Source organism: Taudactylus pleione, unplaced genomic scaffold (genome assembly GCF_031769625.1).
Source record: "Taudactylus pleione unplaced genomic scaffold, aTauple2 ptg000703l, whole genome shotgun sequence".
NCBI classification, from domain to species: Eukaryota; Metazoa; Chordata; class Amphibia; order Anura; family Myobatrachidae; genus Taudactylus; species Taudactylus pleione.
Window position 1 is genome coordinate 3,236,743 of NW_028285105.1, and position 22,768 is coordinate 3,259,510.

Sequence of the window (22,768 nt, forward strand, 5' to 3'; positions counted from 1 at the left end):
AGAATAGAGTGAGATACTATAGCTAGATAGTTGTAGAATAGAGTGAGATACTGTAGGTCGATAGATAGATAGATAGATAGATAGATAGATAGATAGATAGATAGATAGATAGATAGATAGATAGATAGATAGATAGATAGATAGATAGATAGACATGTCCCTCCCCGCACTTTACCTCACGTTTAGTTCCATTTAAAAAAATCCTCTGAAAAAAGTATCTGTTAGGATCCAGCCAGTAAAGTCTTTGTTCCTGATTATCAAAATCCAGCAATACTGAAGATCCTGCACTGGACACTATTGTTCTGAGATTTGTCCCATCACTGTCAATGCTGAGAATGTCATTTCCATGGTTGAACAACAGAAAGGGCACTAAATCTGAAAAAAAGTAGATGTACAAGTTATAACTTATAAATTTCAGATATAAAACTTTTTTTTATTTTATGACATAAATTCATGTAATTATCTGTTAAAGAAATATACTTCACAAGGGATGTAGTCAGGATCCCGACTGTCAGAATACCAGCTCCAGAATCCCGACGGTCACATGGTTAGAGTTAGGCTGTTAGAGGGGATAGTTAGGGTTAGGCTGCCAAAGGGGACAGTTAGGGTTAGGCTGCAGGAAGTGTGGGTTAGTGTTAGGGGGAGGGTTCTCTCCAACTTGTGTCGGGATTTTGACCATCGGGATTCCCGAGCCAGCATTGTGACCATCAGTATTCTGACCGCTGGGATCCTGTACCCAACCCCTTCACAATAAGTGTGCAACAGCCAAAATACAAGTAAGCAAATTTCTCTGAACATGTGGTGTGCTCACACTGAGTTGTGTTCACCGCATATATCCAACACAGCAAAAATGGCTCATTGAATGCTACTCACAATGCCATAACATTAAAGCCCCTGACAGGTGAAGTGAATAACATTGAATAACCTATTACAATGGCATCCATCAAGTGATGATATAAATTAGGCTGCAAGTAAACAGACAATTCTTGTTGATGGGTTGGAAGCAGGAAAAATGGGCAAGCGTGACTGATAGTCAACGGTTGTCAGAGCTCCAAAATGGCAGATCTTGTGGGGTGTTCCCAGTATGTAGTGGTTATTACTTAACAAAAGTGGTCCAAGGTCAAGGACAACAAGTGAACCGGAGACAAAGTCATGGGTGTCAAAGGCTCATTGATGCATGTGGGGTGCAAAAGTCAGCCCTCTGATCCGATCCCATGTGTGCATTGGAACTTACCTATGGAGTAATACAAATAGGTGGCCTGGTCTGCTTTCTGGATGGTCGGGTGAGTGTGCATCATTTACCTGGGGAAGGGAGGATAGTACCAGGATGCAGAAAGCAAGCCATACTCTGGGCAATGTTCTGCTGGGAAACCTTGGGTCCTGGCACTCATATGGATGTTGCTTTGACATGTACCAACTACCTAAATATTATTACAGGCCAAGTACACTCCTTCATGGCAATGTTATTCCCTGATGGCAGAGGCCTCTTTCAGCAGGAATATGCGCTAAATATTTTGTTAACTGCTCATAAGCATTTGTGATGGGATGGACTTATTATGACACGCCAATGCACTCCCTGGTGGCCGGCAGCGGACTGATCGCACCAGTGGATACTGGGCACTAGTTTGTGCACAGCCACCATTTTCCCGGCAATTTCCTTACAGCGCAAGAGCAAAATGGTGGGAAAATACAGCTGACATGGGATTTCGGAGAAGTAGGTATTAGAAAATTTAGTGCAGGGTGTGTGGTGCCAGGGGCCCCTGCACCCATTATAGATATGCCCCTGAGTCATCACTGACTACTCCTAATGGGACCATTATTGTTAAGCCAAGCACTCATCCACTGTACACCATCATGGCATCCAGTTGGATGAGAGTGATGGATGCCAACACCAAACATTCTAGAGGACAGACAGCAGCATATTAGAACAGTGACGTGTATAATTTTTAAGATTGCAAAAAAAGCATTCAATAATAAGTTTAGATAAATATCCTCAATTGTAAATTAAACATAATATGGTACTTGTGTACTTTACGGACTCATTGCCGAGAGAACCCAAGTGTCCTACACTCATTATTATTATCAATCATGGTAATGTCTAAATCCCCTTCATGGAGAGGACCCTGATGTCATCAGCCTGTGTCCAGCATCATTCCCTACCATCCAAGTGGGCATAGAGGGGGAATACAACCATGTGGCAAGCGTAGCAAGCCACCGAGCCCGAAGCGTGGCGAGTGCAGCGAGCCCGTGATGGGACAACTTTCTTCTTTAGGTGGGAACAACTTTCGGTACTTGTACACAAGTACCATTTTAAACATTCATTGGGTTCTCTCTGCAATGAGTCCGTAAAGTACACAAGTACCCATAATATTTCTTTTCACATATGACTGAAAGTAGCCAATACATAGTTTGTGTGTGTATATAAAGGTGTGTCCTCATACATCCAGCCTCCTTGCGCGTTAACCAGCCCTTCTAATCGCAGCATGCCACGGTGTGACTCGGTAGCACCGAGCATCTTTTCACACAACTGTTTACCGTCAAATGCATGTTATTCGCACAATGAAAATAGGATGTATAAGCAGCTTCTGCTGATTAAAATGATATGCAGCATGCCTATATTCTGTGTGCGCCTGCGGCTGTATCTGCATGCAAAATGCTATGTTACAGTGTCACAGCCGCTCACACTTTAACGTAGCATTTTGCATGCAGATGCACCCACGTGGCCTCGCAAATGGGAGCCTAGTGGCCTGAACCCCCGTTTTTGTCACTCCGGAGGTGCCGGAGATGGGGACAAATTTGTTTTTCCGTGCTGACTCCCACACTGTGTACTGAGTGCTGCACATAATGCTACAGAGCAGCACCCGGCTTCTGTCACTGAGGAGGAGTCCACACTTTCATGACACCCCTAGGCGGGTGACCGCTGTGTGCGATACAGTATATATACATACTCATATATGTCCCCTGAATGCACAGTACAAGTTTGTACATTTTAGCAAACAGGTGTACACCCGACTCAGCATGAGCTCCACTGTTTTTTCATCAGTACACAGTGACCCTGCTGTATGGCACCTCGCAGAACGCTGGTTTGTTACAATGCATAGGAGTTGCCCTTATTAAATCACATAATGAAAATGCTTCACAATCTCAATGAATGATTCAATTGCGTCCGCTCATGCTCGTAATAAGACTCGGTTCATACTCTGCCTCCACCGCACTTTGTACCTGATTCAGACCCGTCCGCTAAGGCGCGATCGCTAGCTGCTGGGCTATTGTTGCTCAGTGCGCGAATGCGTAAAATTCGCAGTGCACATGCATAAGCCAGTCATTGTGATAGGGAATCATGAGCTCGTAGCACAAAGCCAGAGTGCTACTTTGAGTGACAGATAGTGCCGTCTGTGGGTGGTTACAGGGGAAGGTGCTTGTAAACGGGGGAGTATTTTTGTGGACGCAGGTGTGTCAGGCCAACAAAACGCTGTTTAAAGGGCATGCATAATTAGCAAAGTGGCGTCATTGTACACGTCACCTGCATGTATTTCAGCCAGCACTGATCGCAGTGCTCACGGCAGGGTAGGGCTACCTCAAGGGCTTCGAGCAGCTCCGATGGCTCTCGATATTACCGATTGATCCAACAATTCCATGAGATGATGTGTGTTGCGAGGGGAAAGGGGGCGTCTTTATACACTAGCGAGCGATCAGTGCCGTAGCTCACTAAGACATAGAGGGCGTCCTTACGTCACGCTGTGCGAGCGTGGAATTTGAATATCCAGCCCCTTTTTGCCAGCAAGCGTCCGCATCTTGCGAGCAAGTCTGAATGAGCTCCTTTGTGCCAGTAAAGTAATGTGGGATGGTACTGATGCAATGTGGGAGCTATTAATTTTACTTTCAGTCTGCTGGCAGGGTATTAATGTAATGTGGGGTTTGTTCATGGCCTATTTAATGTGGGTTCTCGCTTTTTTTTTAAATGAGGGGCTATTACTGTAATAAGGGGTGATACATACTGTACATGGCTTTTTAAGAAAAGAAAGTTGAATGTAGACTACTAGAAAAGTTTTGAGTGTAGCTAAACTGATCTGAGAGTCGGATGCTTGGGTGCGTGCACAGTAATTCTGGCAACTTGGATAGAATTACCAGGTTGCTTTATCCAGCATGATCAAAAATGTTTAGTCCAGAATCATTGTAGATAGTGTTAGGTTTCAGCCTTGTTGTCAGTGTCAATCTCTAACTGCATGTGTGTGCTTTCAGTTACTCTGAGTTGCAATGCTGGTGTGCTGCCTGTGAGAATGCCAGTTACTGCTGTGGTATTACCCCACATGTCAGAGCTTGCTTTTAATTAAGTTGAGCTGTTATGCAGGTGTACTTACCTGGTAGTGATGATTGTATGTGTCTGGTATTCAAGCTCTGTCCTGATACTCCACCTCTATCAGTGATAGTGTTTGCTCCCAGCGTAGCATCCTGTTATCTGTGCTGTATATGTTGTTCCTGTTAGGGTTTGTAGGGATTGTTACCCAAAAACTTAGTCCAGCATTAATCTGGAAAGCTGGAATGTAGCAAAGTAGTGATCTGTGGCCAAATAACGAGATGCAGCCTTTGGCTGTGTAGCAACTTTGAGAGCTGGCCTTTGGGCCAAGTAGCAGCATTTTGGCCATGTAGCAGCCATGAGGGATGGTAAACTTGGCTAGAAGACGCTAGGAAGCGCAAAGTGCTGCCTGGATGACACTAGCGGCAGTACACAGGTTTGCGTAATTAGGACGCTGAGATGTGCTAAGTGCTGCCGAGATGACACTAGAGGCAGTACACAAGTTTGCGTATTAAGGACACTGACATGCACCTAGTACCGCCGAGATGACACTAGCGGCAGTACACAAGTTTGCGTATTAAGCACACTAAGCTGTGCTAAGTGCCGCCGGGATGACACTAGCGGCAGTACACAGGATTGCATACTCAGGACGCTGATATGCACCTAGTGCCGCCGGGATGACACTAGCGGCAGTACAAACAATCACATATGCTGGAGTGCGACCTGTACCGCTTGGTTGACACAAGCCGCTGGATGCTGGGTTGTGCATTCTGGGCACTGAGTGTGGTCTGTGCCACCTGGATGACACAAACGGCAGAGGACAGGAAATGAAGACCCTGCCGCCAAGATGACACAAATGGCAGGCAGTATAGGTGTGGACCGTGCCGTCTGGATGACACAAACGGCAGGAACAACAAAGCTGACTGGATACTGGGAACTCGACTGGATTACAGGAAACAATACCAGAACCGGAAACACGTGAAATGCTATCACAGCATCGGGGAAGCGTTCGCACCAGAAGGATATAGATGCAGGAGCCAATCCGGATAACTCCCAGAATGATGGACAGGAGGTAGGAGGAGTTTCGGTGAATGCTCGCCCGGCGTTCTTCTCGCCCTGATTTTGCAGTGCGGCAACTTGTGACAGTTCCTGACACAGCTTCTGCGATTCCTGATTCCTGTACTGTTTGCCCTGGTTCAGACTTCTGACAGCTGCTACTTTCTTGGTTCTGTTCCTGGTAGGGCCTAGCCAGGGTTCCGGTCCAGTTCCCATCTGTTTCCAGCCTGGCTTCCAGGTGTTCAGCGTTCATTCCTGGAGGATGTCGGAGGCGTCTGATATTACTGTGTCTGCAGAACTATTTCCCTTTATGTTTTCTTACTTCGTTGGCTGACATCTAGTGGCATATCCATTGGTACATCACTCCAGTATTTAGCTAATCCACATCTAGGGGTCTATGTACTAAGCAGTGATAAGAGATAGAGTGAAAAGTGATAAGGTGCCAATCAGCTCCCAACTGTAATTTTTCAAACACAGCCTGTGAGATGACAGTTGGGAGCTGCTTGGCTGGCACCTTATTACTTACTTATCACTTTTCACTCTGTCTCTTATCACTGCTTAGTACATAGACCCCTTAGTCCGGTGTGCATCGTGATCACCGTCTGCATTCAGCTCAGGAACCAGTATCCACCTAGGGTCCTGATGACGGGTTGAAATAAACCCAAAATTTTGACTTACATTAAACTGGTGTTTTTGTGAAGTGCTGCTTCCTAAATTCTGCCCTAAAGCTGGCCACACATCTAAAGATTATCTGTCCAACCAGCCAAGTAGTTGATTGGTTGGAATGAAAATCTGGTAAGGTATGAAAGCAAATGACAATCAGCAAATTGCTCCCAAATGCCGGAAAATGGACAAAAACTGTTTTTTGAACAAAATGTTTAGATCAAACATTTAACAAACTTGTCTGACGACCATTTTCATCTGTTTTCTGGCATTTAGGAGCAAATTGCTGATCATCACTTACTCCCATACGTTACCAGATTTTCATTCCAACCAAACAACTAGTTGGCTGGTTGGACAGATAATCTTTAGATGTGTGGCCAGCTTAAGACCAGTAAGTGCTGCACAAATGGAATTGCTACATGTTGAAACTTTTGGTATGTCCTTTATTGCAATTTATTTACAGGTCATCTCAGGTTTATTGAGCTCTAAATAACAAGATTATATCTAAAGGGATGGTGTATACATCATAAAGAAATCTAAACACTAAAACCATCCAAAACTGCATGTAGAATAAATAAAATATTTTATTATTTATTTGTTTCCATTTCAGTTATTACTTTCTGTTAAACAAAACTCTTTGGATAACTAGCATCAAACTTCAACCACATTTGCCATGTAACTCCGTAAACTCTACACAGCACTAAATTAAGCATGACGCACAATGACAGTTTAGTACCCTCGTATCCCAGCAACTCTGGTATTATAGAGGCCATGAAAAAAAATGGCTTAACAAAATACAAAGACACTCTGCAGCATCGCGCCAGGCTGCTATGAATAGAAGAATGAGCTGCCCGAAGCAGGGATGAAAAGCCCCTTTATTTCACCTTAACGCATAATGCGTTAGAGGAACAAGTGAAAATAATGAACAATCTCAAATCCTTGGCAGCTCTCAATGGTACTGTAGAGAAACACACATTTTGCACTTATCTGAAAGCATGAGAAATGCCCTGGTGAAGCTGAGCCGGGCATTAGTATGCCAAGCAGGAAGAGACCAGAGAAGATAGAATGTTATGCTATAGATTCAGGACAGAGACTAATCCGGAAAAATAACCTAGCAATTAATGCAATATATTGTATTTTATTTTATTATTTATTTATTTATTTTAGTACTTATCTATTTACACAATATGTACTGGAATACGTTAAAACAAATCAAAGAACGCGATTGCCATACTTTCTGTGTTTTTAATAATTAACTAACACTTTATTATATATAATATTGGAAATTCTGCTTATGTCTAAAGCAGGTGCCATTGATGTATTATCAATCTTTTGGTAAAACTAGTTTAGGGGCACTATGGGACAAATATGATCATGTCAACAAGCTTTAAGATATCTATAAATTGTCTGCAGTTTACACATCATCATTGTCTGCAGTTTTGATCAAACTTTGGTGTCTGTGCCTTTAGTTGCTTTTTATCATCTTGCCAAGAAAAAAAAAGAAACTGAGATAACATTTTATCTAATTGCCACTGAGGGCCTGAATCATAGGTCTATGCTAAGGCAGGCGCAGTGCAATTTTCTGTGGTGATTAAATGCAAATGCTAGTTTCAGCCTTCCCCTTGTGTACTAGGGTATGCCGGAGTGCGCAAGCCCTGAGACGCCCACTTTCACTGTCCGTGGACAATACAAATCCTCCGGTGGTTCCAAACACTCCACCATCGGTGGATCGCATTCACCATCAACACTTGCATCAGCCAATGGCTGATGCAGTGTCACCTTTTATAATTGCTCTAAACATGGCTTCTGTGCCTGCGACTCTGCATCTGGGAATGTAGCCGTGTTCACTGACATGCCCGGGACACTCCCATAACGCCCATGAGATTGTCTTTTTTCACTTCACTTTACCTCCAAGGAATGCCCATTATTTTACCTCTCCAGTTATTTTTCACTTTGTGTACACTCAGGGGTACCATGCGCCGTAGGGGTTTCCAGGGCTTTTCATGCATGAGCACTAGCAAATAATCGCTCAACTGTGCAATGCGGGCACCTCTGAATTACTCCCTAAACTCACTAAGGGTAATTTTGTGTAAATTTGAGGATGGGCAAAGCATTGTTTTTAATGGACAAAGGTTCCTATTGTTTCTTCACTTAATAAGCTCTGTTTCTGGAAAGCGGTATTCCTGATGCACATGTAAACTTGCATGGTGGAAAAGGGATGTAGTCAGCATCCCGACCGCCAGAATCTTGATGGTCACAATCTCAACAGATCCTGATGGTAAGTATTAGGGATGGTTAGGGTAAGTTATAGGCACTAGGGGAGGGTTAGGGTTAGGCTGTGGGAGGTGAGTGTTGGGGTTAGGATGCGGGACAGGACGGTTAGGGTTAGGCTGTGGGAATGGTGGGTTAGGGTTAGGCTGTAGGAGGGGTGGTTTAAGGCTAGGGTAAGGGTTAAGATTTGGGGTGAAATACTTACCAAAATGCGTTGGAATTTTGACAGTCGAGTTGCCGCTGTCGGAATTCTGACCGTCGGCATTGTGACTGTTGGGTTCCTTACCCAAGTATAAGAAAACCACTTTAAAGTCCGGCTATTACCACTTGGAGACCACATCTTTATTACTTTGAAAGCTTTGACTTTTTCCCCAAAAATAAAGCTTGCTCCTGCTATATTTATGTCAGAGAGTGAGGGGACATTTGAGTTGTCTTTATAACTGACCCATGCTAAGTAACAGTACATAAACACCCTTATATTCCTTCTCCACTACCTTAATCTCAGTTTTAATATTCTATTTGATGACATCATGAACCTATTAAGGAGCAAACACACTTGTTTCTTTAAGAAGCACGTGGACTTTTACAATAAGTCTTTTCTGAGTCACATGGATCTCTGTTCACAGATGCAAATGGAGAGTTTTCCCATCAAGTTCATTCACAAATGTGATTTTATGCATATGCGTCCTTTCTGCATCGTCCACAACTTGGCCGGATCTGTTATTACGTGAAATAGGGCATCTCAGAGAATGAACTGGGCGGTAACAATACAACCGCATATAACCATCCTCATTTTTAGGAGTGTTTATGGGTGTGTAATAAAAGCTCTGTGCCTACTGAGTAGTGCGTGCAAAGAAGGGAAGTCTTTTTCTGATGAATTTCTTGCACCTAGCATGGGGCTGGTGCAAGTGCAGATAGCAATGATGACAGTTGCTGAGGTAAGTGTAAAACCAATGGGCACACACATGAACCCCCACAATAGTTGAACGGATTCTCGTATTAGCATAAGGTAGTAAGTCAGGCTACCACTTACAATGACAACAACTATATGGTGTAAATGTTTGCAACTATGCAGTCAGGGTTCTACTCTGACCAGGGCACTATGGGCCCGAATTCGATGTGGACAGTATTGCGCAGCAGCTGTGCACCACCATCCATCTAAAATGCAAATGCAGCAGGAGGTGTCTGTAGGAAATAAACTGAAAGAAAAATATTACAAATTAAGCTTACTAAATGGATGAAGCAAAATATATTTCCCGTTGAGATCTAGATCTCCTACTGGCCTCTTTTTAAATTATAACACTATTAAAACAGGTGTAAGGATTGCTGAAGGAATGTTACCCCTTTATTTCTATAAAGTGCTTGGTGAATGCCTGCAAATGCTTAGGTCCTGCTATTACTTAATTAATAATTATTCACTAAGACAAATATCTTTATTTACAGTACCTTTATTTCACATCCTTATATAATCATGCATTAGAATCTCTAGTTAAATTATAATAAATGGGAGTGTGCACAAGTGTTCCAGGTGCATAATGGATATTTATCTGCTGTACCTGGAGCTTGCATCTAAATGTCCACATGAATTCTACTGTATATTAAATATGAAGCGAATAGTACTTGAATTAAATATGAGTAGTTCTTTAGTAATATAAGTTGTGGCAGGTAAGATATAGTAGACCTTACAGGTACACTATGAACAACCTTTCTTGCTAGTTACAGTAGATGAGGATCCGGGGTTCTGACCTCTACCATAGAATTGTAGTCTGAAGCACAGTTGTTCTCACAGTGGTCATTCCACTTTGCATTTCACCCAAACATTCATATTCTAAGCATACATGTCTAGTCTCCTGGCCGCCCGGAAAAGTAAGAAAATCTCCCGGCCGGCTGCCACCCCCTTGCGTCCCTCTGCATCCACATGCATGCCCCCCACAGCAGGATGGACTGATGGCATGATTCACGATGAATTGCATCATTGTGCCCCCGCTCCAAGGCTCATGCCATTAACATCATATTCTCCTCTCCACACTCCCCTTTTGCTGCCCCACGCCCCCCCCCCTCCCCCCTACTGAAGAGGCCTGGCTGACCCCTCCTGGTGTGATGTAGCTGGATGATAGCAAGTATGATTCTAAGTGCATGCAAACAAAAAAACCTTACATACAGTATATAATAGACTGTAAAGTCTAGTGGCAGTAGTATGTCAAAGTCAAATAATTGGATTGCTTGCAATTATTATCTGACGATATGGTCATCTATGGTCAGGTGACTTGTTATGAGGACGCTACTTTGCATTGCGCAATCAAATGCGCACAAATGCGAATCCATCACACACATACACTGACGCACATAACACACACACATATATATATATACATACATACACAAAGACGATCGTATGTATAGTCACATACGTACACGTAGACGCTCATATGCGTATTCACATACATACCTATACACATTTGCTATTTCAACATACAGACGCACATATGCGAACGCAAACATATAAAATGGTTCCCACACATTATAGTTAATAACCAATATGTACTAAAACGAGATCTAAGGTTCAGAATACAGTAGACATGTCATGTTTGGTATCATACTAAATCCCTGTTTATTTGCAGATATCTGTATCTATCGTCAGAGAACTCGCATCATGCGTCCGCTAGTTATGGATGATAGGGAGTTATTGGATAGAAATGTTATAACTTGCATGCAGTGTTGTAGCCAGTTTTCACCAGTTGTTCGGCGGGGAACTACACAATGTGACCGTTGGAGGATTGAGCCATACCCCTGATGACACCGTATGAACTGACCAATGACCAGATTGACCAGAAGCAAGAACCAATAAGAAACTGTCAATTTGTCTCTTTGTTAACCCTGAAACCTGTAAGGTATATAAGCTGTGTGCTGACCTCAGTGTACGGGCATCTTCTATGCGACCGCAGGCTTCTGGATTGATGACTGTATACTGGGACCAGTGCACAAGCGTATGTATCGGCTGTACTATTTTCATTGCTTTTTACTCTAATTGTTAAATCTTACATCGTGTTACTTTTTGTTCTTTGGAACCACACGAATGGACTGACAAGGAATTCTTTCTTAAGTGACTTGCAGTGCTAAATAGCGACTAGCGACTGTTAGGAATCAATAGATGGGGCACGGCCTTGCAGTCACGCTACCGGAAATTACTCAAAGCGACCGGATTTTGGTTCCTCAACAAAGGGTGGATGCACGTCACATACGGGTAAGATCGCAATCTATTTAAAACCAGTTTTGTACTCTGTGTTGTGAAACCGAATATCCATTTTTGGGAGATCTAAGGAGCGCTGATTAGAATCCAGGGACAAGAGAGAAAAGTCAGTTTCTTTTATTGTCACTTTTACGCTGCAATAGGCGATTTGCAAATAGCGTATGCATCTTCCCTGTATTACTGCCACATGTTTAAGTAATCATTTTGATATATTGCTTGTTAAGACCTTTGAATAGGTATTGCCATGAGGGAAAGCATTTTTCTGGCCAGAAAACAAAGGTATATGAATGTGAACGTATGCTTGTGATGTGATAAGGGAAAAGAAAAACAGAAAAGGTTTTTCTTCACTGTCGGAGCAAAACAGGAGAGACCCGGTAGGTGTCTGACGAGGCACAACGACTACCGAGTAGGTATACACAGCAGGTATACTGGCAGCGAGAACAGGGATTTCTATTTTCGATGAAAACTAAGGGATTTTCGGCAGACATGCCCAATAGTAATCGCAAAGCTTATTGATAAGTTAGTATCTATAAGCAATGTGATTGGACCGCACAGTAGCGTACACACCGCATGGTTGCGTATAAAAACTGTGATTGTGACTTGGTGATGTGTGAGAGTGAATCACTGGCAAGGTTAAGTGTTATTGAAATACTTAAATGCTACCAGTTGAGAGGAACTCAAGTAGGAAGTAGGAAGCTGTCGGACGAAGCTTGTGAATTTGTCAGGTGAGCAGGGTATTAGCATAGGCTAAAGTCTGTTTCCTCATTGTGTAAAACTTATAAAACATGCTTAGCGGTCAGTTGTGTACAGTGGGAGGAAGTGAGTGGACACAGCTTGTTTAATTCATCCACTGGTCGAAATCTCTATCGAAAGTAGCAAAAGAGTTGTCCCAGAAGGGTACTAAGCAGTCGCTAGGGATGGTTGAGGAGATGCTGCTTATGGAAGGGCCGGCCAGTTCAGCAAGGTATATAATGAATGTGAAATATGGCACGTATGCTACAGCGTACTGCGACATATGGGTCAAGATGACCAAAGGATGTATGAAACCCTTTCCCAAAGTTGGCAGTTTTGATTCGGAGGTACCAAGTAATGTTAGAGATAACATATGTTTAGTCAAATCTTTGAAAAAGAGAGTAAAGTATAATGATTGTTTAAAGTTGTGGCTGCATGAGGGGAACACATGGCAAAATTGCGCGCCACAAAATGGCGCGCGCAAAATAGCATATACACGTGGCACAGTAGCACACCGCAAAACAGCGTACTCATGCCGAAAAGCAACATGCTGCCAGATAGCGTACCCATGCTGCAAGGTAGCGTTACCGCACATAAAGAAGATAGCGCATGCGCACCTCAACCGCCATATGCAGCAGCAGGTGAAAGTACAGCCGATACCAAAAATAATTAAAAAATCATAAGAAGTAACCTATACCCTGTTTTAAGTCACCTCCAGGAAAATGTTATGTAGAAGATGATGAGCCCACTGTAATTTCAGCCATTGCACTTGCTGTTAATATACTAGATGTTCCACAGGGACAGGAAAAGGCAGCGGCTGAAATTGGTGAGATTAAGTGTATCATGGCTATAAAGGGGCAATTGTTAACATGTTAGATATTTAGGTAATCATTCATATTGTTGGAATGTTAGCATTAAAAAGTGATTCTGACCATAGTGGATGTTTTACATACATAATTTCAATGTATTGTATTTGTTAAGTGTACGGAGTCTTAGTCATTGTGCACTTTGGTAAGATCAGGTGTCCTTCTTTACAGTAAAAATTGAGATTGAGAACTAAAGTCAGAATAATTAATATATATGTTAAAAAGAACAGGTTTTTTTTTCTACTTCGAAGTCTAGACAACAAATCCATTTGTTGTTTAATTCACACCGAACAGCAGGAATAAACCCTGCAGCATATCTGCAGTGAAATTTATTTATTAAGGTACACATAGGCACATGTATAATGCATATTGTATAGTGCTGGAGAATTCATAATTAATCACAGCAAACCCAAATATGAAAGCTCTCTGTGTATAGTTTGTATGTGCTGCATATGAGAATTTTCTGTGTGGAGTTTGTATGTACTACTGAAAAATCCTTGCAATACTGCAGTTAAGGAATTCACTTCTGAGTAAGTTATAACATGTGGTGTGTTATACTGTATTATCTGTGTATTAGATCGCATGTAAACCACATATAATACTGCAGTTATAACTGATTATGATTTGAAGGTTTGCTGAATATGCATAATACATTGTTTAAGACAATTTGTTGTTGTTCTCTGATTCATTTATGTCATGTTTAAATGATACTAAACTGTTGTTGCTTCATCTCTCACAAACAGGGCACAAGGTTGCAAAGGACAAATTACAGCCATGCCAGACTAAGGTTAAATACTTGGGACACTGTCTAACCCAGGGGCTAAGACACTTGACAACGGACAGAATTTAGGCCATACAGACCATGACACTGCCGCAAAACCAGCAGCAAATCCGTACCTTCTTGGGCATGTGTGAATACTGCAGGACGTGGATCCCAGGTTTCTCTATTTTGGCATTACCATTGCAGGACTTAGTTTCATCTTGAAACCCCGACCGTGTCATACACACTGAGGAGACAGAGCAGGCTTTACTTAACCTTAAGGATAGTCTGACAAGAGCACCTGCCCTGGGAATACCAGATTATGAAAAACCCTTTGAGTTATATTGTATGGAAGCTGATGGCTGCGCAGCAGGTGTCCTTACACAGAAACAGGTGATGCTAGCAGACCTGTAGCATACTAGAGTGCACAATTGGACTCTGTGGCAAGATCAATCCCAATGTGTTTAAGAAGTGTAGCTGCAACTGCTCTTCTGGTAAATAAGAGCGAGGATGTAGTATTAGGACATGATACAACTGTCTATACACCGCATGGAGTATCTGCTTTGTTAAATTCTGCCCAAACCAGACATGTCTCTTCAGCAAGGTTCATGAAATGGGAACTAGCTCTAATGGCACATGCAAATATTACCATTAAATGGTGCAATACGTTAAATCCAGCAATGTACTTACCATATGTGCCTCAAGATGCACAAAGGGTGGAGGAAGGTGAGTCTCTGGTTGAAGGTGAGTTTTGCAGGTATACTGACACATATGATTGTATGGAATATTTGAATCAGACCTCTACTGCAAGACCAGACATATGTGACACACCATTAGAAGATGTAGATTTGACGTTTTACACAGATGGGAGTTGTCATAGGCAGACAGACACAGGAGAATTATGCACAGGTTATGCTGTTGTAAATGATGAGGATGGTGTAGAGGTTGAACCACTTGGTCCACCTCACTCAGCCCAGGTGTCTGAACTGGTGGCATTAAGGAAAGCATGTGAGTTGGCAGAAGGTAAATCAGCTTATATAGACACTGATTCTAGGGACACCTTTGGGTTAGTAGTACATGAGTTTGGGGCTCTTTGGCATCTTAGGCATTTTATGACAGCAGCAGGCACACCAGTAGCACATTCACAACACATAAAAGGACTTCTGACAGCAATCCAGCTACCAAAGGCAGTAGCTGTCATCAAATGCAAAGCCCACACATGCAAAGAAGATGCGGTGTCAATGGGCAATAACAGAGCAGATGAAGCTGCCAAATGGACAGCAGGCTTACGCATAAACATAACAACTAACAAAGTGATGGTCTTCCAGACAACAGACACACAAAAATTAATTGAAATGCAAGATTTGTGTTCCCTACAGGAAAAGGCGGTCTGGAGATCGAGGGGATGTGGTCGTGAGTCCTCTGGACTCTGGATAGATGGACAAGGTAGGCCTGTTGCTCCCAAGGCAGACTACCCAAGCTTGGCTGAGGCAGCTCATGTGCTGACTCACCTGGGAAAAGAAGGTATGTGCAAGTTGGTCAGAGCATATTGATGTGCACCAGGCTTTTCTTCTCAAGCTGGAAAGAGAGCAATGTCCTGTCTGACTTGTTTGAGGAAAAATGTCGGGAAGACAATACCCACCAAGCCATCCCATATTCCTCCAACAGACGGGCCTTTTCAGGTAATACAAATTGACTTCATTCAATTACCACCTTGCAGGAATCTCAGGTATGTTTTAGTTTGTACTGATGTATTTTCTAATTGGGTTGAGGCATATCCAGCTGCCACTAATACTGCTGTTTTTACTGCTAAAAAGATTGTTCAGGAGTTTGTATGCAGATACGGTATCCCTAGAATCATAGAAAGTGATAGGGGTACTCATTTCACTGGTGATGTTCTCCAGAACATGTGTAAGCTTATGGGAATCAATAGTAGACTTCACACCCCCCTACCGACTGTAAGCGAGTGCGAAGGTGGAGAAAGTGAACGGTACTATTAAGAATAAACTGAGTAAGATCATGGCTGAAACTGGATTAGGATGGCCAGAAGCCTTACTGCTCATCCTCCATAGCATCAGAACCACTCCCAGATCTCCTATTAATCTGTCCCCCTTTGAGATACTGGACCTCATTCAGACCCGGTCGCAAGCGCTGAGCGCTCACAACCGGGTCGATGTTTAGGCCCTGCGCACGCACAGCGGCCACACTGCACGTGTGCATGCCCTGGAGCGAGAGAGTTGATCAACAGCTCGACCTGTTTTGTAGGTGTGGCGGGGGGGTGGTTTCCTTAAGGAACATCTGCCATTTTGTGGGCGACCACACTGACATCAGCCGTGATGTCAGTGGGGAGCTTCCTGCTTGATCAGAGCAAGAAGCTCCCTGGGGCTTGCGGTTGCCGAGACCCAACCAATGGTCTTGACCATCGCGACCATCAACCTGGTCGGTTGCTAAAGCTGTGGGTGGTAACCCACAGCTTAGCTAGCGACCAGGAGGCCGGACTTGAAAAGTCAAGCACCCGCCCTCATTCATAGTGAGCTCTCACTTCTTGCGACCGCCTCTGAATGAGGGCCACTGTATGGAAGGCAACCTCATTTGATTATAAGTCCACAGGATGATTTGAAGAGTAATAATGAGGTTACTGTCCAATATCTTATAAAAATGAGTAGACAGTTGAAACAACAGCAACAGAAACTGAAAATGTTGTTACCTGATATGCCAGAGACAAACTGTCATGATGTTGAACCTGGAGAATAAGTTATGATCTGAAATTTCTTATGCTCAGGTTGTTTAACAGACCGGTGGGAAGGTCCATACCAGGTGTTGATGACAAGTACCACATCTTTGAAGGTAGCAGAAAGAGATACTTGGGCGGATTCCACTCACTGCAGAAAGGTCACCCACCTGAAGGGGGTACAAGGCGGAGTTGAGACAGACAACGTGGACCTGTCGATTGCGAACCTGTTCCGGGAGAACTAAAGACTGCAGTGAAAACACCTGAGCCAGAGACGCGTGCAGATTAGTATTCCAGCAATGGAGTGGCGATCTGTTTTTATTTCTTTATCTCTTTCCAGGGTTCTCCTCATGCTTATTTGTTTTAGAATGTCTTATTTCTGTGACGGAGGACAGATGACGGAGAGGGAGGCTGATAGTGATGTCGATGGAGTGGAGGCGGAGGAGAGAGCAATAAAACAATCAGGGCAACCTATGGTTAAATTCAGTTTAGGAATGGTTAAGAGATCTGTTAGCTATGTAACTCGGAGACAGTGTGAGAGGTTATTGTCTGAGGAATACTGTATTTGTGAGTACTGTGGATCCCTAGTTGATGAGAAATGCATCCAACGATGCCAGTCCAAGAATTATCTGTATTTGGGCAGGCAACCTTTAGAGGATTATCATTCCTTAGTGGGTAAGGTTCTAAACCAAACAGAATGTTGGGTGTGTTCACAAGTACCTCAAGGACAGAGTAATTCGGGATTAGTGCCATACCCATTAAAGATAGCAGAGGTACTTGAATTACATGGGGGAAGACCAGTGGACAAGAAATATAAAATATCTAGACCCCCTAGTCTTAAGCTCCACCAGTACTATGTAGATGGATCCCTGGTATGCTTAAATCTCACAAATTTCTGAAAACCAGGAAATTGGGAGGTGATCTGGAACAATCAGACAATGACCTATTTACACAGAGCTGATAATGAGCCTATCGATTTTGAACTTGTATGCAGAATTATTGCAAATGGGAGGTACTTCCAGTGTAGGTACATGCACAGTTACGACAAAGTAATGGTTGGCAGAGTATCATTAGGGTACTGTGCAAATATTATACAACAAGAAATGTGTACCACTCAAATGGGGGAAATAGGGGCTGGATTCTCTGTCAGAATAATGTGTTGAATGATAATAATGCATTCTGTTCCTTACATTCTCCCAGATGATGTGTATTTTATATGTGGAAGGAAAGCGTACAAGTGGCTCTCTCCAAACTCTGAAGGTTTATGTTATCTTGGAAGGGTGGTACCAGATATCATGACCCAGATATCATGACCCTTGAATTGGTACAACATAGGCTAATGTTAAACTACCTGACAGCTATTACTGGTGGATATTGTGTGACTTTGGCCATCCAATTTGGTGTCAAGTGTTGCACGTACATCACCAATAATACTAGTGACCCCAAAGAGGTGATTGACCGAAAAATGGATGAAATCCTAAAAACTGAAGTGGGAATTTCGGAAGGACCATAATACTTCCTTGTATGAGACTGAGATACAGGTAGAGAAATGGTTCTGATGGTTAAACCCTATCAAATGGTTCACCAGTCTGGAAGAATGGGTACAAGAGATGGTTGCTAGTATAGGTAAGCTTCTTATTCTTATATTGGTTGTCATATTAGTAATTGGTTTAAGTGTCAGATGTGTTCTTACTGTGGTAAAATGTGGAAAATGTACCACCAAGGTAAACCGTGAAAATTAAATCATGATGGTGGTGAGTGGTGGTGATATGGGTACTAAGGTTGATAAAGAACTGCATTAAAATCCTGAAAATGAATGTACCATCAGATAATAACTTGTGAATAGGCTTGGTCATGTATAATAGTATATATTGTAAAATGTTCCGTTAAACATCCTAGATAATGTAGTCTCAATTTCCCCCCAAAACTTCCTTTATAGGTTCGATGAGGTCCCACATCCTACCAATGTCCCCCTATAGATCCGCTGAGTGCATATAAGGGTTGTTCTACCCTTTCTTGAAGCGCATTATTGATGGTTCAATGACCAAGTTGTCTCATAACGTTTAGAACATTGAATACTAATTTATTATGCATGACTAAAAAGGTTAAGAATAGAATGTGATAGTTTTATGTTTGCTATCAAAAGGTGGACAGTCAAAGTCAAATAATTGGATATGATCGCTTGCAATTATTATCTGACGATATAGTCGTCTATGGTTGGGTGACTTGTTACGAGGATGCTACTTTGCGTCGCGCAATCCATTGCGCACAAGTGTGAATCCATCACACACATACACTGATGCAAATAACACACACATATATACACATATATATATATATATATATATATATATATTATGAGATGGTACTGAAGCAGCGCTCAAATCCATTTGTTTCTATGTAGATGCAATTTCAGTCTTAATTCACTATAATCCTGTCTTCACAGTGGCAGCTGTATATTCTCCAATAAATCACTTGTATGATTTCGGAATTATGAAAAAAAGAAAAGTGAGAAAAAGCGCCTTATAGTGTAGTAAATTAGGGCATAAATGGCACACTCTAAATTGGTAATGCTTACCATATTAACCCAAGTAAATGAGCATTGTTTTTTTTTATATGTTCCTTTTCCTGTTCCACAGGGAGGATTCCTCTCAAGCTCCAATGTACATCACAGTATACCATGAATTCAATTCCTAAATGGTCTGTTGGATCAGACAATACTTAATCGGTTTTCGGTAAAAACTGGTCACATCGCACACCTTGGTAGCCCTCTTTGCACCTCTATGGTTCACAAGCTGAAAATGTTCAACTTTGTAGTTCCCTGAGCCTTTAGAGCAGTGGTTCTCAACTTGAACCCTAATGTTTTCCCAAACACATGACCTGTTGGGTTAATACGGTATGCATTACCAATTTAGAGTGTGCCATTTATGCCCTAATTTACTACACTATAAGGCGCTTTTTCTCACTCTTCTTTTTTTCATATATATATATATATATTATATATATATATAAATATATATATACATACACATAGACGATCATATGTATAGTCACATACGTACACGTAGACGCTCATATGCGTATTCACATACATACCTGCGCACATTTGCTATTTCAATATACAGACGCACATATGCGAATGCATACATATAACATGGTTCCCACACATTATAGTTAATAACCAGTGTTACTAAATGTTGTTAGCTAATAATTACGATGTAATATGTACTAAAACGAGATCTAAGGTTCAGAATACAGTGGACATGTCATGTTTGGTATCATACTAAATCCCTGTTTATTTGTAGACATCCGTATCTATCGGCAAAGAAGTCGCATCATGCGTCCGCTAGTTATGAATGATAGGGAGTTATTGGATAGAAATGTTATAACTTGCATGCAGTGTTGTAGCCAGTATTAACCAGCTGTTCGGCGGGAAACTACACAGTGTTACCTTTGGAGGATTGAGTCATACCCCTGATGACACCGTATGAACTGACCAATGACCAGATTGACCAGAAGCAAGAACCAATAAGAACCTGTCAATTTGTCTCTTTGTTAACCCTGAAACCTGTAAGGTATATAAGCTGTGTGCTGACCTCAGTGTACGGGCATCTTCTATGCGACCGCAGGCTTCTGGATTGATGACTGTATACTGGGACCAGTGCACAAGCGTATGTATCGGGCTGTACTATTTTCATTGCTTTTTACTCTAATTGTTAAATCTTACATAATGTTACTTTTTACATAAATAACTTTTTGTGCTTTGGGACCACATGATTGGACTGGAAAGCAATTCTTTCTTAAGTGACTTGCAATGCTAAATAGCGACTAGAGACTGTTAGGAATCAATAAGTATTACAACCCTATGTCTCACATGTACATATCCTTTATTAACCTCCTGTGCATTCTAGCCTACTCCTAAGTTGGGGCTGTGATGATGTGATGCGCTATGAATCAAGTCATTGTGGTCCTGCCTTATGCTTCAAAATTGCGGGGTCTTCAAGACACAATTCACAGTGCCACATCCAACTACTTCTATCTATCTATCACAATATAGATTCAGATGCATTTGTGCATATATATATACCTTTTTACACTGAGAAATTGGCATAAACACGCATATCTGCCCCTTGCACTTCATAACACAAATGTATATGCACCTAACAGGAGGCATATCACTTGCGAGTACACCATCCCTGGTGGAAAATACACACTGATGATGATACTGTATCTATTGGAACCTGCTTCTTATGTTTACTTGAAACTTAAGTAGTACTTTAATCTAGTATTTCAATGTACATGGGAAATGCAATTTAGTATTTATTATTTACACTGTCCATACTGATTCTCTGGTGTATATGATACTATATTAAAGTAAATAAATTCTGGGCTTTTCCCATTCAACCCCTTGTAGAACACCTATAAACCTCATAAGGGAAAACTTATGACCTGTGTGGTGATACTGTGTATGAGAAGAGGTGATAGTAACATACGGTATGTGTGAAATATACCTACTCTCCAGGTACAAAGAGTTACCAGGTGGAGCAGAGGCCACATGTTCATTATGTATATTGTATTATTTGTCATTTTGATGGTCCAGGGCTGCAGATGTTGTGATTCTAACAAATAAACAATGATAATCATATATGTAATTTGCTAGAAAATGTGCATATCCTTGTCCTGCTTATAGGAGCCAGTGCAAGTGTTTGTACAGTGCTAGATATGGAAGAGCTGCATACAGTATGCTAAACATTATTTCTGATCTACAGGTGGGGTCCAGCCAGGCACCTATTACAACCACCAGCATCTGCTCACCAATGTGTGCTTATGAATTACTGCAGATATCTGTCATTTCCAGGACATGAAATTCCAAATTAAAATGATAATTCATGGCTATATTTCTGAAGTTGTATAGTGAGTGTTGCACCCACTTGTATGTATCAGTTCCTTGATCTCAAAGCCCAATGCAGGTTTGGTTATTTGTTAATAGTTTAAGCCCTTCAGCTAGAGATAAGGTACATTGTCAAAACTGTTCTGCAGAATAATCGCCTCATTCAGCATGTGTGTGTGGAATTTGTCACGTTTCTCTTGTGAATAAAGTCTTACGTGTTCTGTGAGGAGTTCACTCTATCATTCCTGTTCCACCAAGAAATTCCCCTATCAATTTGTTCCACCCGGAATTCATCCTTATTGGTCTTGTTGCACATGTTATGTAACTCCACAAAATGGAAGGGTAGGGGATAGTTAAATAGAGAAATAACAACCAAAAGAGTGAAAATGAGAGAGAAAGGAAAAGGGAAATAAATTAAAAGGAAATAGAAAATGAAAGAGATAAAGGGGCCTAAGTATCATATTTTTATATGAGGGGCCTAATATTTTTTATATGAGATAAAAAAAATTGTGGTAGATAAAGTACTAACCAATCAGCTTCCCATTTACATTTGCAGTATTTAAAAAATGATAGTTAGAAGCTGATTGGTTGGTAATTTATTTGTTACAATTTTATCTCTCTCCCAGCTTTGATGCATAGGCCCCTTAGAAATCAAAAAAAGAGTAAGTAATATAAAAAGAATACCAGAGAGAAAATGAGTATAAAATGAGAATGTGAGAGAAAGGAAAGAAGCAAGGAACTGTGCGAAAGAAGGAGTGAAAATGAGAGAGAAAAGTGTAACAGAGATAGTGGAGGGAAAAAAAGAGTTAAAAGGTGAGAGAATAGGGGAAACAAGTTATCCACCTTTAAGAAAGGTGCCGGGGTGCACTGAAACAGTTTAGGATTGCAGAAGATAATTTATTTATGCTGTGGAAACTGTACAATATCTTTGTAGAGGTGCCTGCGTGGATAATAATACCAGTATCTGCTATATAAAAGCAAAAATGTGTACTTCTGTCTTTCTATACAAATGCACAGTTTACAAGCCAAGATCGTGAAATTTTACATACGAGCGTATTAAAACAGCGGAGGCAACTAAAATAATTTGAAATTGAAATTAATTACTGTTAATTTTTAATTATTTAAAAAACACAAGTTTTCTGTTGTCATGTTTTGTCATGATCTTAATGTTCATTATCGAAGAGAGCTTTAGCAGGCTTTCCCAGCATTCGCAGCTCTCTGATGACTGCAAGGACCCAGCTGTACTGTGAG

The 22,768-nt window shown here is 41.7% G+C and overlaps 1 protein-coding gene across 2 annotated transcripts in view; it reads right to left on the reverse strand.

Annotated features, from left to right (window-relative positions):
• The window catches only part of EGF (epidermal growth factor), a 162,105-nt gene that overhangs the window by 121,318 nt on the left and 18,019 nt on the right, over window positions 1-22,768 (reverse strand). For both annotated transcript variants that reach the window (XM_088456410.1, XM_088456409.1), the window contains exon 2: window positions 176-375. In XM_088456410.1, coding sequence (XP_088312536.1) covers window positions 176-375 — 200 coding nt within the window. The remainder of the gene's footprint in view (window positions 1-175; window positions 376-22,768) is intronic.